The sequence below is a fragment of the Carica papaya genome, chromosome 8, assembly GCF_054855325.1.
Source record: "Carica papaya isolate Zhongbai chromosome 8, ASM5485532v1, whole genome shotgun sequence".
NCBI classification, from domain to species: Eukaryota; Viridiplantae; Streptophyta; class Magnoliopsida; order Brassicales; family Caricaceae; genus Carica; species Carica papaya.
Genome location: NC_142316.1, coordinates 26,903,876 through 26,919,116, shown reverse-complemented (window position 1 = coordinate 26,919,116; position 15,241 = coordinate 26,903,876). Strand labels below are relative to the sequence as shown.

General features: G+C 34.9%; 1 protein-coding gene across 4 annotated transcripts in view; it reads left to right on the top strand.

Annotated features, from left to right (window-relative positions):
- The first annotated feature begins 460 nt into the window (after positions 1–460).
- LOC110817079 (ARM repeat superfamily protein) overlaps positions 461–15,241 on the top strand; it is a 37,596-nt gene continuing 22,815 nt past the window's right edge. For 2 of the 4 annotated variants that reach the window (XM_088209849.1, XM_088209847.1), the window contains exons 1-8: positions 461–654; positions 1,321–1,568; positions 1,648–1,808; positions 6,197–6,262; positions 10,783–10,900; positions 11,523–11,632; positions 11,747–11,842; positions 12,766–12,889. In XM_088209849.1, coding sequence (XP_088065975.1) covers positions 1,328–1,568; positions 1,648–1,808; positions 6,197–6,262; positions 10,783–10,900; positions 11,523–11,632; positions 11,747–11,842; positions 12,766–12,889 — 916 coding nt within the window. In that variant the 5' untranslated portion in view covers positions 461–654; positions 1,321–1,327. Of the gene's footprint in view, positions 655–1,320; positions 1,569–1,647; positions 1,809–6,196; positions 6,263–10,782; positions 10,904–11,522; positions 11,633–11,746; positions 11,843–12,765; positions 12,890–15,241 lie in introns of all 4 variants that reach the window. The other 2 variants (XM_088209848.1, XM_088209846.1) reach the window with 1 other exon arrangement.

The window sequence follows — 15,241 nt, the reverse complement described above, 5'->3', positions numbered from 1 at the left end:
AGAGACACTAATAATTTTCATTGTAGATGCTCCGACTGTATGGAAAAATGGTTTTTTCTTTTCTTTTTCCTTCTTTTTATCCATATTTTTTTAAAACCATTTTCTTGTGAGCTTCAAAGCCAAGTCAACTTAATGAATTTTTTTCTACTAAAAATAATTATGAAATTAAATTCCTCGTAAGCAGTTTTTAATCCTTTTACATTTACTGCGGTGTTTTTACTTTTTACGCCGAAAATGTTTTTCCCGCAGGAAACATGTTCTAACATGTTTAATGTTTTATTTAGATTTTACATTTTTCTTTTTTAAAAAACAATACTGTGTTTTAGAGAAAGACGTGGCAGCCACATCAGACTAATTGAGTGAAGGGGGCGCTGAATTATCAAATATTTTATTTAACCCGTTAAAAAAAAAAAAAAATTAACGATGGTATAAAAGCTAGGAACTCGTACGCATGGGCCACACCCTAGAAACATTGCTTCTCAAAACGCAAGCCATTTTCCTGCTCTCCCCATTGTATACTGCTCTGTTGTAAGAACTAGAAAAGCGCAGTCTCTTCGATATTCTCTATCTTCTATCGGAAGAAATCTGCAAGACCTAAGCAAACAGCACCTTCGATTGATAAGGCAGACGTTTATATAGATCTCAGATCCAACGGTACTTTCTCTCATGTGTATATCTATGTACTTTTATCTATCCACCACTGGTTATATGGATTAATTGTCTTTTCTTTGAACTGATCATTTATCTGACTTTAGTTCTCAAACAATCTTATTTGAGTTCGTTTTGCGCTATGATCGGTGTTCTGATTTTGTTTATTTTCTCTTAGAAATTGAATTCCTCATGTAATTTTGCGTAACTTATTACTCTCGGACAACATGCAAAGGATTCGGCATTGCGATGGATACCTTTTATCTTTTGGTTTCCATCTGTTTTGATACTAAAAATTTACATATCGGTTGTAATTTGCTGATCTTTTAGTTTTATTTTTTGGGGCGTCTGATATGCAGAACATTCTGCATTGTGATGGATTTTTTCCGTGTTAGTAGTTCGATCAGTGTATTGATTTCTCTCTTTATTGATGTTTGGTTTTATCGTTCTGTTTGGGAGGTTCCAATGGAATTTGAATCTATCGCAAAATTGTGATCTCATTAATGGCTTAAGTGTGAAGAAATTGAAGCATAGAAGGCTGAAGGTTAAATGTTAAGAAGGAAGGAAATATTTGAAACGTTCACACAATCTGATTTCTTTTAGTGATTTAAGAGAAGGTGGTGAAACTGATGTTTGTATATATATATGTACATATACTTATTTTGTTCCCAGGGGATCTATGGAGAGTTTGGCGCAACTAGAGGCATTATGTGAGAGGCTATACAATTCCCAGGACTCAGCAGAACGAGCTCAAGCTGAGAACACCTTGAAATGCTTCTCCGTGAATACAGACTACATTTCACAATGTCAATACATTCTTGACAATGCATTGACTCCTTATGCATTGATGCTTGCTAGCTCCAGTTTGTTGAAGCAAGTCACTGAGCATAGCCTTGCACTGCAGCTTCGCCTTGATATCAGTAAGTTTCTTCATGTTTGCAAGTTCCAATAAAATCTTTGTTAGTTGATTGTCCATTTTAACTCTTAATTTTAATGCAGGGAATTATCTTATTAACTATCTGGCCACAAGAGGACCCAAGTTGCAGTCATTTGTTACTGTGTCTTTGATTCAACTCTTATGTCGTCTTACGAAGTTTGGATGGTTTGATGATGATAGATTCCGCGATGTGGTTCAAGAGTCCACAAATTTCTTAAGCCAGGTGATATGACTTGTGGGTTAAGCATTATTTCTTTAAATTTTATTCATTTAGTTTGATGAATTCTTCACTCACTCCCCCACTTTTCTTATATGTCAATTGATCTTTAAACAAGAATCAAAGAAGTTTGATCTTCTTATGAGTATCAAGGTTGAAAGATGATTCTGCTAGGTCGTTATTCTTGTTAGCTCCCTGAAGTAGTATGGCTTTGTAACACTTCTGTTGGCGGGTGCTTAATGGGGACTCAGACTTTTTTAGTTTGTTGCACATATACCATCGGAAAATTCAAATCTAAATTATTGTTTTCTATATATGATTCAGCTGTAACCATTTCACTATGCTTTAATGGAAAGATAATTTGACTAGGTAGCTATTCATAGTAACTAAATAAGCTTAAGAAACAAATTAAGTTTTGAAATGGAAACGGTCCATTCAATTAATTAATGTCGCATTTAACATTTTTTATTGTAGTCATTTAAGTAATGCAGACTCTTAAAGATGCTTTTTTATTTGTTGCTATTGTTGATAATCTATAAAGTTGGAAGATCTTGAAGTAATTTATTTAATTGTTTCATTTTTTTAATGTGGGGTTGAATTTCTAAAATTTCTATATGCAAAGAAAATACAGCACAAAACATACAGATTAACATAAGTGAGAGAGGAAAAGAACATAGAGAATTTTTTTAATGCGGTTCAGCATGCCTATTCTGTGGAGTCACTTGCAAAACTTTTCCTTACTAGAACTGAATTTACAAATAGTTCTTTTTTCCCAATATAGAAGAAGGATAGACTCAAAATTAAAATAATAGTGCCATAGTAAGAACCACCATTGACCCTAGTGGACCGCCAATAGTCACAGTTCGCCCAGACAATTTCTTTTAATGGAGTCCTATTGTGAACGACAATTTCTCTGAATATAAGCGCAACTCAACACACTATGCTTTCTTTGAAGGGTTATTAGCCTCTAGCTATTTGTAGCAACTAATTAGGCCTAAGCAACAAATTAAGTTACCAGATGGAAAGGATAGCTCAATTAGTAGCATCACATTTTTAACACTTTTTTTGTCTCAGTTAATTAATTAGATGGGGTAGCAAAAGTGATTTTTGCAATGGAATGCAAAGGGATGAGGAAGAACTTGTTATCCTTGTTTCCCTCCAAAATTCCAAAGTTCTTCTTTGACTATTTGGGGAAGAATGGCTGTAAACTAAATGGGAGTAACTCTTTTCTTCATTTTACCCATGATAATTTCTTAATACCAAGCTAGTCCATTTTATAAAAGAAAAAAAAGTAATTATACAATAAAGACTTTTCAGTCTTTCCCCTATCCAAGCAAGAAAAGGATTTTATGTTCATTTCCATTTCACTCTTTCCTAAAGAAAGTGAAGTATCAGTTTCCATCCCATCTTGTTCCATATAGTTTCATTCTGTTCCATCATTCTAATGTGTTCTTTTGGTTACCCTTCTCTGCCCCTCTGTCTAACTTAGCCTTATAAAAGGAGATTAGCATTTGGATTTGATTTTAAGATTTAATAAAAAATTTATGGATATTTCCTTGCTATTTCCTGGTTGTAATTCCAGAAGAATCAATCGATCTTTATTGGTTAATCTTTTTTTTTTGGAAATAACAAGTGTGGAAAGTATATTACTATGAGCACCAAGGGGGTGCAATCTTATTTACAAAAACATGCACAAATCAGTCATCACAGCAAAAGGTTTCTAAAGGCCTCCATTTGCTGTGGAGGATGACCCATCAACAAACAACTGAGGGTTCAAAATCATCTATTCTTAAGAGCATCAAAACCCTTAACATTATCTTTGCATCAAAAGCCCTCTTGTTCATTTCTTTTCACACAGTTCACATTATGGTAAGTGGAATCAAATCAGCAAACTTACACCTATTCCTCAGGCTCTTACCTCACTGAACCTGTCATCACCCAATTGATACCTAGCATCCCATAAACCAGTTAGCTGGTTAATCTTAATCGATCTTTATAGATGTAGGATAATAAGAGCACAATAATAGGAGCCAAAATCTCAGGAAAAATGTATTTTTTTTTTAATAAATTTAGATAACAGCCAAATTGCAAAAGGAAAGAAGTTCTTCTGGATAAATTGAAGGAGTTTGCATTTATGTATACTGGCTTCTACATATCTGAGTTGTCTTTTTAATTATTTAAGGGTGTCACTTAGGGGTACTCGCACTTACTCCCTCTATGTGATCCTACTTTATCTTGAGTTCATCTTGCATCTTTGCATGGGTTTTTTCTTGTTTATTTCTCTTGAAAAATCTTGCATCTTGCATCTTTGATGGGATTTAACTCTATGTTTTCTAGCATACAGGCCAATCTGGTGTGTTTTAGACTTCCTTAAGTTACTTGACAAGCCTCTCTTTTGTATGCACTTTGACAATCGGAAGTGTCTGAGTTCTTTTAGAAAAAATGATGATTTGTTAGGGTGCTAAGAAATATAAATTTAGGAGGAAATTATTGAAGTTCATTCTTATGTCCATAGTGTGGGTCATTGGGAAGAGTCAAGAGAACTTTCAAGAGGATTTGCTATCCTTTGATGGGATTAGACATTATTGGTTTCCATTCCCTGAGTACTTTCATGAATGGGAATCCCATTCTGGTCAATGATAATTTGGGAACTTTGTTGACATTTTGGCCCTTATTTTTTTCTGTAGATTTTTTGTTTTTGGATTGCAAGATATTGGCGTCTTAAAGGTATTTCTTTTTCTTCTAAAACGAAAAAATGAAGTCTTGAGTTGGTAGGATCTGCCCCTTTTTTCAGATATAATAACCACTGATTGGTGGTAAGCTTCAATATACAGGTTTTTATTTTTTTAATGAAATCATCATCATTCTCAACATCTCCTACTGGCATGTTCAATGGGGTTCTGGTTGCCATTTGATGTTTCCATTTTTGCCTTTTGTATTAATCTATCGGCTTGATAAAGATCTTTCTCCTTTTTCGGTATTAGTAGACAGGCTAGAGTCTGGAAATCTTCTCCATATAGGGAGTACTTTTGCCAAGTGAGCCAAGTGCCTTATATCTTTACCTTTGGGATGCCATAGGAACTTAGAAGTAATATTTGTGTAGGAAAGTAAGAGGCCAACTACAAGATCGGAAATCTGCACAAATAGGCTAGACGGATTCTACTTCTAATAAATGAGATATCAGTTGGCGATGACTGGTTCGGGATAGATAGTTCCAAACTCTGAGTTTTTTGGTTAAGAATCATTCTCTTTATATAATGGAGGATTTTGTGGATCTCATCGATATTTTGATTGACATATAAATACTTTTTATTCGTGGTTGACATCCCTTTAGTGCTTGTGAATTAATGAATCGTATCATACGTCTTATTTAAAAAAAAAAGAAGACCAGAAAAGTTCAATATAACTCCTAACCAGGGGTTTTATCTCAAAAAAAAAAAAAAATCCCGACGAGGGGTTGATTGACGCATTTAATCTTGGGAACAAATATGTTATGTGTAATTTTTATAAAAGATAAATTGGTAATTTTTATCCCATTAATTATAATAAATGAGATCTAATTTTTTAATTTTGTAATTTTGACCCCATTAATTATAATAAATAGGTCAATATTGATCCCACTGTCTATAGTTTTTCTAAATTTACTTCATTGTCATCCAAAATTTATTCTTGTACTTTATTGACCCCACTGTCAAAATGTCCTACCTTTTAACTATAAATACAACTTGCTAACTATAAAGGACTCAAGAAAAAACTTCTAACTATGAGGAAACCAATATAAATAAGGAAAATAAGATGATAGCAATAGAATTTAGTCTATCCTGTAAAATTTAAGAATTAAATACTAATCTTTAGGAGTTTTTGTACTTTGTCCCGCATCAGGTGATTTCAATTATATCAAACTTCTTTTCCATATGGGAATAGATGTTATTTTCATGCTTCATTTTGCATATAATCACAACATTTGATTGCTTTTTTTGCTTATGTGAAATTGTTAATCTTTTCCTGCCCTGCAGTTGCTGTGTTTTCAAATGTTATTTTTCTTTAAGCTGCTCATGTCAATTTTTAATGTTACAACTAGAAATATATGTGCGTTTATTTATTTTTTGGAAGTTGTGTGAGAGTTATGATCGCAATTCCATGGTAGTGGAATTTCTTTAGAAGAGTGGGTTACCGGATTGTTAAGTTAAACTTGCTGTTCTATGAATTAAACTTTGATTTGAAACATTTTTAGGATTAGTAATTTTGCAGTGGACATCAAACAGATATTTTTCCTTTATATATGTATGAGCACTTTCTTTCCAGGCAGTTATTTCTTAATTTCTCAATTGTTAGTGGTAGTTTTGAAAACTTGTGAGCATAAATTGCTCTCTGACTTTTTTGTTATTACTCAGGCAACATCAGACCATTACACCATTGGTTTGAAGATTCTGAATCAACTTGTGTCTGAGATGAACCAGGTTAGTGTCATAATCTTCTTTGTTTTGTGCTGTTATGGTAACTTAAGAATACCGTAAAAATATTTGAAAGGTAAATGTTCTTGTTAAAAGAAATTATAAACAGGGTACTGAGGGGGGTCGTGCTGGCATGCAAGGTGAACTTTACATGTTACAAAGAGAAAACAAAATAGCTCTAAGGTTCTCTAAATTCTATTGGCTTTTGAGAGGTTGACCATTAAATAAAAAACTCATGGTTGGAAACCAATGATCTATAGTTTTAGCAAAACGGGAAATAATGCCATAAAAAACCCTTAGCTTTTAACATCACCCAGATCATATAACGATTTTAATGAAGAATACAGACTTCTTCCTAGCTTTATGTGCCCCTATACCACTTCATGCGCAAAAATCACAAGCCATAGATGGACCAACCACCAAAAAAAATAATAATGAGAGAATCAAATCCCATAGCTTTCACATCACCCACAAAAAACATGGTAAGGAGAGAATCACTCTCTCGCAAGCACACAGGACATCCATTGAGGTTGGTCTTGCCCTCCAACAAAGGTTATCAAAAATGAGAATTTGCCCCTAGTGGCTTCCTAGATGAACAAAGCTGTCGAGGGAGAAGCTGAGCATTACTTCTTCATTTGAGATGAATATTACTCTCTTGAGCTGAATATCAGAAGCCACAGGCTTTCCATTTAAAGATGAATTTTACTCTCTCAAGCTGTCCCAAAGATAAAATTTACTCAAGGTTCTTGTGAACTACACAATTATTTGCTTTATAAAACATGCAATGTTTTTCATGATATTTTGATTTCTCATATTAAAGTGATTGATTTTTTATATTTAAAAGTAAGATAGCAGGGTGTTTTTAAATAGGACTGATAATATGTCTCCATTTTTGGGTTGTTACAGCACTTTTTTCTAGTCTTGTTGTCTAGGGTTCCACTTGACCGTCTTTGTCTCTTAGAAGATCTAGCAGTGCAGCTGAGAAAAACGAGGAGTGATGAGGAATTTCCTTTGGTCGGGGTTGATTGAGTCCTTCAAAGATTGCTTTGTTGGGGAGATGCTTTTTGCCCAAGTCTGATAGGGGTCTTAGTACTGGGAATCTTTATTGTAAAAATTTGTCTCTTTCGTCTAAGTGGTTATGGAAGTTTCTTCTGAACTCTATCTCTTTGTATAGAATAATTAATAGCAAGTTTGCTTGACATCAGAAAGGTTTGGATCCCAAAATTAATAATTCAAGGACATAAAGGAGCCCGTACAAAGCTATTGCCAGCTTTGATGCTTCTTTTTTAACTTGCTCAGACTGAAAATATGTTAGGACCCACCCTTGGTGTGAAAATATTACGTCAGCAACTCGTTTTCCTCAACCCTATAATCTGTCCTGAGACCAACATGCTATCATTTCCTCTTTTTTGGATCATTCTAATGGTTCCCATTCTTGGAATTTTTTTTTTGGGATAAAAAGAGTGAGAAATATGTTAATGAGGCACCGAGGGGTTGCCGCCTGTATACAAAAAATTTACAAGTGGTCGGTAAGTATATTTACAAAAATCGCAAAATCTTCAGGACTATAAAAATCATGTTCCAAAACCATAGAACTAAAAAAGTGAATCCATCTATCTTTAATTTTGATTAACAGTTCTTTACTCATAAAAGCCCTATTGTTTCCTTCTTTCCAAATAATCTGCAAATGGATAATCGAATGAGACGCGAGACGCCATGATCATTTCTCAGCCCCTCCCAAGCTAATAGTTTAGATCTAACGGTTCCCGCCATTACCCAACTGATGCTGAGAAGACCATAAACAGAGGACCAGAGACCGAAGGTGAAAGGACATTCAATCAGGAGGTGGTTACATGATTTGGCGTTCTGCTTGCAGAGAAAACATCTGTTCAGCAGGGTTATACCATGTTTCATCCGATTATCCACTGTCAGGATACGTTCTCTCTAGCCGCCTTCCAAGCAAAAAAGGAGATATGAGTCGGGAAAATCTCCTGGTTCAACCTGCTTTCCCTTACCAGATGGTTGTCGAAGGATTTAACGGAAAATGAACCATTTTTCTTTAGCTTCCAGGTTAGCTTGTTGGGGTTACTGTTGAGCTTGACAGTATCAATAAGCTGTAACAAATCAATATGATCCCCAATTTCCCAATCATGAAGGTGTCTGGAAACAATTACAGACCAGAATCCATCTTGGCACGCATCCATAACAGAAATGTGTTTATTCTGAGCGAGAGCATAAATCTCAGGAAATTGGGTCCTTAAACTGATGGGGCCACACCAAATATTGTTCCAGAAGCTAATTCTGTTACCACAACCCATTTGCCATTTAGTGCAAGCAACAACCTCGCCTTGATGGAGCAAAGTACTTTTCCAAAAAACCCATGCCATGTTTTCTGTCAGTGCAGTAGCTGTCTGTAATTCCGTCACTGGTACACTTGCCCCATTTAGCTTCAATAACATTCTTCCATAAGCTGTCTTCATCAGTCCAGAATCTCCAGATCCATTCTTGGAACTTGTCTTTATTAAGAAACCTCAGTAATTGAAAATTTGATCATATGACTTCTTTAATTTGACTATTTGTTTTATTGTTTTTTCATAACCCTAAATGTAGGATTTGCTATTTGGAATCCCAGGCATTATACTTGCAAATCTTGCTTTGCTTTTTTGATTCACAATGCTATTTCTCATAATTGTATCTTCAATGAATGTTTGGAAGGATGTGGTTCGCTATAAGGTTAAGGAGTGAGTTTGGGTTAGGGTTTTGAGCAAGCAGCAAGCTAAATACTACTATTCAGTCCAAGCTCGCCAACCAAATCATGCTTTATCCCCTGAGATTTGTTATGTGTTTCAGAGCTGATCATCTGTTTTTTCATTGTGACGTGGCCTGGAGAAATTGATATTATTCGTTTGTACTTATGATGTTTCTTTCTTCTGTTCTCTTGGGCTCCAAGACAAAGAAGAAGCTAGAGCTCTTTGACATGGTGCTTTCTTTGCTGGGTTATGAGTTATTTGCCTTTACAGAAACATAAGAAATTGTAGAGATTATTCTTCACCATTTACGATTCTTTGGGATAAGTTTTGTTTCTTCGCCAGACCTACTATGATATTTTTCTACAAGCCTTTCCCATGCGGTCTTGACCCCACTCTGGTGAATCACCATGTCTCATCATTAACAAATTTTGCTGCTATCTCCCTTCTCCAAAGCACGGATTCCTCTTTCATAAACCTCCACAACCATTTACCCTGTAAAGCCTTGTTTATCTCAACCAAGAACCGCAACCCCAAACCACCTATAGGTATAGTGGTTTCTTGAGCTCATTCCATGCCACCAAATCATATCTTTTACTACCCAAAAAGAAAACATTATTTTCAATTTGTTTTGTTTTAGTTTTGGTTTGGAGTGCCATTTGGCTTTACTATTTTGCTTTCTATTTAAAAAAAAGGTTCACTATTTTGGTTTCTTCTAATATATTTTTTTTGGACATCAATATTTTGAGCCTTCTTAGTAACTATAACATTTTTATTTAAAAGAAAAGATACTGTTTGAGTTAAAAAGTTACAAAACTGAAGGAAGAAAAGCTATCATCCAAGAAGAAAAAGAAACGAAGTAAAATCACTATCTGTACATGGTGACAACCCGCGTTGGTAGTGTGGATAAAGTTCCTCCAAAGAAACCATGAGCTTTAGCCCAAAGAGAAGCAAAAAACACCATCCTCTCCCAAATGTAGTCAAACAGTTAGACTTTTACTTAAAAACCAAAGCACTGTAACCTATCAGAAATTGTCCGTCTCTGAAGCATCTTTTGAATCCTTTGTCCATCTAAAACCACAAAAAAAGTAGGAGATGAAGATCCTCAAGTAGGGAGGACACACCCAATAAACATGGAAGAAAAAAGTAATCTAGTCAAGATCCTCTAGGCCATCCCATGTGAACAAAGAAATGACTATTGAATTCTAAATTGGAAAAGTGCATCAAACAAACATCTGGAGATTGCATTTTTTTTTTTTGGAGATCTAGAATTGATAGCAAGTCATTAGTGTTGAATGAGTGAAAGCTGCTACCCATGCGAGGACTCTCACCATAGAGGAGACTTTTACTTCATAAAAAGAGAGAAAAGTCAAAATTAACTGTAGTAGGACTGTGGCTAGGAAACTCAAAAAATGATTTCCAAGTATGAAAGCCCAAAGAGTCAATCTGAAATCAAAGGCCAGATGTGGGAAGATTTCCTATTTCAAGTAGCATTTATAGGAATTTAGAATATTTTTCTGTAATGATTTTCTCATTCTTCATCTTTAATTTTTTCTGATAGAATTGAAATTTAGGATATGTTAAGTTATGTAAATTTTGTAGAAGGTAAATAATTGTATCCTTACTAACTGATAGCTGATAATTTTAACTTATTAATTGTTGCTAGTTTGAATTGATTATCTTTGTTTTTCTTGTTCTCCTTTCTTGTTATTCCTGTTTCTTATTTTCAAACTATTACTGATATAAGTTTTATTGTATTCCTGGCTCCATGACTTTCAGCCTATTCCGGGATTGCCTTCAACACATCATCGAAGAGTTGCTTGCTCTTTCAGGGATCAAGCACTTTTTCAAGTATTCCAGATATCTTTGACATCATTGCGTCAACTTAAAAATGATGGTAGTATGTGACATTTAATCTTGGTCTAAGTGTACCCTTCTTTCTCTATATACATCCGACCCACCCCACCCACGCACCCACCTATTTATGCAATTCCATTTATAATTTGTCTATCTGTCTATCTATAATTATATATCCCTATGCATGTAATGTGTGACTGATGTATGAGGCTTTGAAATATATTGCAACTTTTTGATATTTCTCAAGCCAAGGTTAGAAAAATGTTCTGTTTTGTTATTTCCTTTTTGTCTCCCAAAACTAGCAGAGTTCATTTATTCCAAAAAAAAAAAACTAGCAGAGTGCATATCTGAAAAGCAGGGATGCCTAGTTTCTATCCTAAATGAGATTTTTGTTTTATGATATATAACCTAGTAAGTTACAGTTTTACCCTGGAAAAGGAGGAAACAATTTTTTTCTCCCTATATAACTATTTATTGCAATAAGAATATAGCGGAGAAAACTTAGAAGCTTTGGTGAGTGAGGAAGTGGTAAAGAGACAAACTCAACCATAGTTCAAGCATTTTTGCATGCATATGCTTATAGACATGCATGCTAGATATATGTATATATGTGCTTCTGCAAGTGGTAATCATTTTGATGGTTCTATGTTATATAAACACAGCTGCAATTCGTTTACAAGAGTTGTCACTCTCTCTTGCGCTTAAATGTTTGTCCTTTGATTTTGTTGGGACATCAATTGATGAAAGCTCAGAGGAGTTTGGTACAGTCCAGGTACCCTTACAAATATATAACTACTGTTATTTTTGCTACAACATTTGATCATTTAAATATCTTCGGCTGTCTTTTTTCTTAATAATTTGGTAACATATTATGGCAATTCTTCAGATCCCATCATCTTGGAGACCGGTGTTAGAGGATTCATCTACACTGCAGATATTTTTTGACTACTATGCTATCACAATGGCCCCTCTTTCAAAGGAGGTTTGTCTATGTCAACTTTTTCTGTAATGTTTTAATGTCATGAAGGGCTCTGGGAACTTACAGAATGGTTACTATTGCTAGAAATGGATTAGGCATAGAATGAAACAATGAAGTAAATATAATGCCAGAAGGACAATATATTAAGGAAATATTGAACAAAATGACATGGTACAAGGATCCTCACACCTGAAGAATATGCACTTTAATATCAAGGCAACTGAGTTGTAAATGGCTTATAAAAGAGCAAATACTGCCTGCAAAATGTACACTTTTGTCAAAGGTTTATCCTCTTCTTCTGTAGAGGATTTTGCAGAGCTTATTAAATTTTTGACTGAGTTGTAAACTGACACATTCTTTTGTACCTGAGTAGCACCCTGTCGTCTGCCTGGTTAATACATTTTCGTTAATTCTCCAAAAAGTTGAAACAATTTATACGAACGGATGATGGAGTAAAGCAACTTACAGAAAAAAAAAGAAAGAATAACATTAAAGCACAGAAAGAAACTGATTCTCCTATATAGGATCACATCATAAAGGAAAGAGAAAATTAAACAAAGAAGTATTAAGCTCTAGCCCATATCTTTTATTCCCATTGGTACACTATGGCCACATATGAGCTTGCCTAGACACAAAAAGGGCTTCAAAATGTTCTTTGATGATCCTTTAGTTTTCATTTAAAAATCAAATGCGGTATAGGTTGATCAGGGCTTGTGGTCAAAGTTCTTTTGTTAAAGACTTCTGCTTTGTTATATATTGACAATAAATGAATGTGTAATATTTTAGTTTGAGAACTCATGGTTTTTGCTTAATAATGTAATAATTTTGACCTGTTGTATCTTTTGTGTTCAAATCTGATGAGTTTGCTAGCATCTGATCCATTTTGTATCGGATATATTTCTGAAGTTTTTTGTTTATGTCTTTAGGCATTGGAGTGCTTGGTAAGGCTGGCTTCTGTGAGACGTTCTTTGTTTACAAATGACGCTGCACGCTCAAAGTTTCTAGCCCATTTGATGACAGGAACAAAAGAAATTCTACAAACAGGAAAAGGTGCCTTTAAATTGTTTGACATTACTATGTTCTCTAATTGTTTTTAGTTATACTGAGTTGCAAAAACAAAATATAATTTTGATTATCAAGTGTTTCTTTACTCTCCCTGGCTGTATATGTGTGTGCAAGTTATATGCCAATATAGTGCTAGTGGTTGAAAGGTATTAGAAGACATCTAGGGTAATGCACCTCCATAAGTTCTATAGCTGCACTGTCTACCTTAAAATGTCCAATCCAGTTATGTTGAATAACTAAAAAATTATCTGTTTATCTAAGTTGCAATTTTGGTTCTTTTCTACATACATTTATTAAATGTTGGAGCATGAATTGGTGATTATTTTATGACTTGTATGTGATATGAATTGGTTGAGAAAGTCACATGAGTTTGAACTATTTAGCTGTAATAGATGTTTGTATTGTTAGTTTGTTATGGGACTTTTTAATAAATATACTAGCACTAGAAAGTTTTAGGTATATTTGATGATCTCTTGACTTTTGGAGAGATCTGCATAGGCTTATTGTTTCTATCTATCTAGCAAGACTAGGCATCCCTAGTAATTTCTCACTTAAAGCCGACTTTCTGCCCTTAGGAGATTCTCGGTCGTAGAGAGGAGGCCTTTCAACACTTATTTTTTTTTGGTTGCAAGTCAGATATCATTAATATTGCTGAAAATCAAAAAGGTAGCAAGAACACCATTTCTTTGGATGGAGCAGAAGAACACAATGCGCTCTCTATTGCATCCATTATCTCTATATGATTCATGTACTGTGATATATTTATACTGTACTACAACATAAAATTTGAGAGAATTAGTCATTTAAAACTCCCCCTCTCAGCCAGAAATCTTGCCAGAAATTAATTGTGTCCCCCCTTGTCTACACTCCACTTTATGGGCTCCTGAAATTTTTACCTACCCATACTAATTTTCCTCGACAATCTCTTCTTGTGTGGTATTGCCTCCCTTCTAGGAAACCAACACTCTCCACGGTGCCAGACTTTGCTTTGGTCACTCTTTACAAAAGAGTACATTCTCTTTCATGAATCTCCATATCCATTTCCCTTGTAGAGTCATATTCATCTCAACAAAAGATCTAAACCCCAAGCCCCCATGAGACATTGGCTTTTTGACATTTTTCCAACTTACCAAATGGTTCCTCTTTTCCTCCAAATCCCCCCCAAAAGAATCTACATTGGACAGATTCAAATTTCTTTGCCATTTTTACTAGTGTTGTCAGAAGAGACATGTAATTAACAGGTAAGTTAGCCAAAGTGCTTTTAATAAGTGTTAAATCGCCTCCTAAATAAAAGGTTTCTCTTCCAACCTGCCAACCTTTTTTCAAACCACTCTACCACTGGATCCCATGTCCTCTTATCTTTGTAGTTGACCCCCTAAAGTAGACCCAGATACTTGATCAAGAGTTCCACCCTTGTACACTCTAGTACCCTTTCTAATCTAATATCATCTTTCCCATCATCTAGTTTCTCCAACTTAGACTTGATTAAGTTAATAATAAATCCTGAAACCGTTTGGGAACGTAATAAGACGTATCTGATGTTGAGCATTGCTCTCTCTTTTGGTTCACAGGAACTGAAGTATTGTCTGCAAAAAATATGTGCATTATCTTCTCTATATGATCATACCTGCTCACCTTCAAACCTTTAAACAACTCCAACTCCTTTGCTCTCGACAACAACTTATTCAACGCTTCCATCACAACAACAAAAAGAAAAGGAGATAATAGATTACCTTGTCTGATCCCCCTAGAAGTCTTAAAAAAGAAAATGAACCCTCGTTCGCTAGACTACAAAAGCTGTTTTAGTAATCTAGGATTTAATCCACTTTCTCCACGTGTCCTCCCCAAAATCCATGCTCCTCAACATATAATCGACAAAGCCCCAATTATCATGATCATACGTCGTTTCCATATCCAACTTGCAAAGAGCTCCCTCCCTCTTTTAGTATAACAAGTCATCCACTATATCATTAGCCACAAACATTGCATCTGGAATTTGCCTTCCTCCACGAAAGCATGTTCAAATTTGTTGTCCACTTTATCCATCATCTTGGACATTTTTTGGTTAACACTTTTGAAGTGAACTTATAGACGGTTATAACCAAGCTTGAGGTGGGGGGCTGGTGGAAAATCATAAAAGCTATTTTCGAGCTTAGCGAAACTCGCCTACAAAATCCTTTCACAACTCCTATAAACATTAAAAAGCCTCCTTCATGTTCCCAGCAGCCACCAATAGATCCATCTCAGATTTCTTTATGCTGTCCTACCTGCAATAGTAGTTTCAACGTCCTTTTTGCAATGGTTGACAAGAAATCGTACGCAGAACTGCTGAAAACC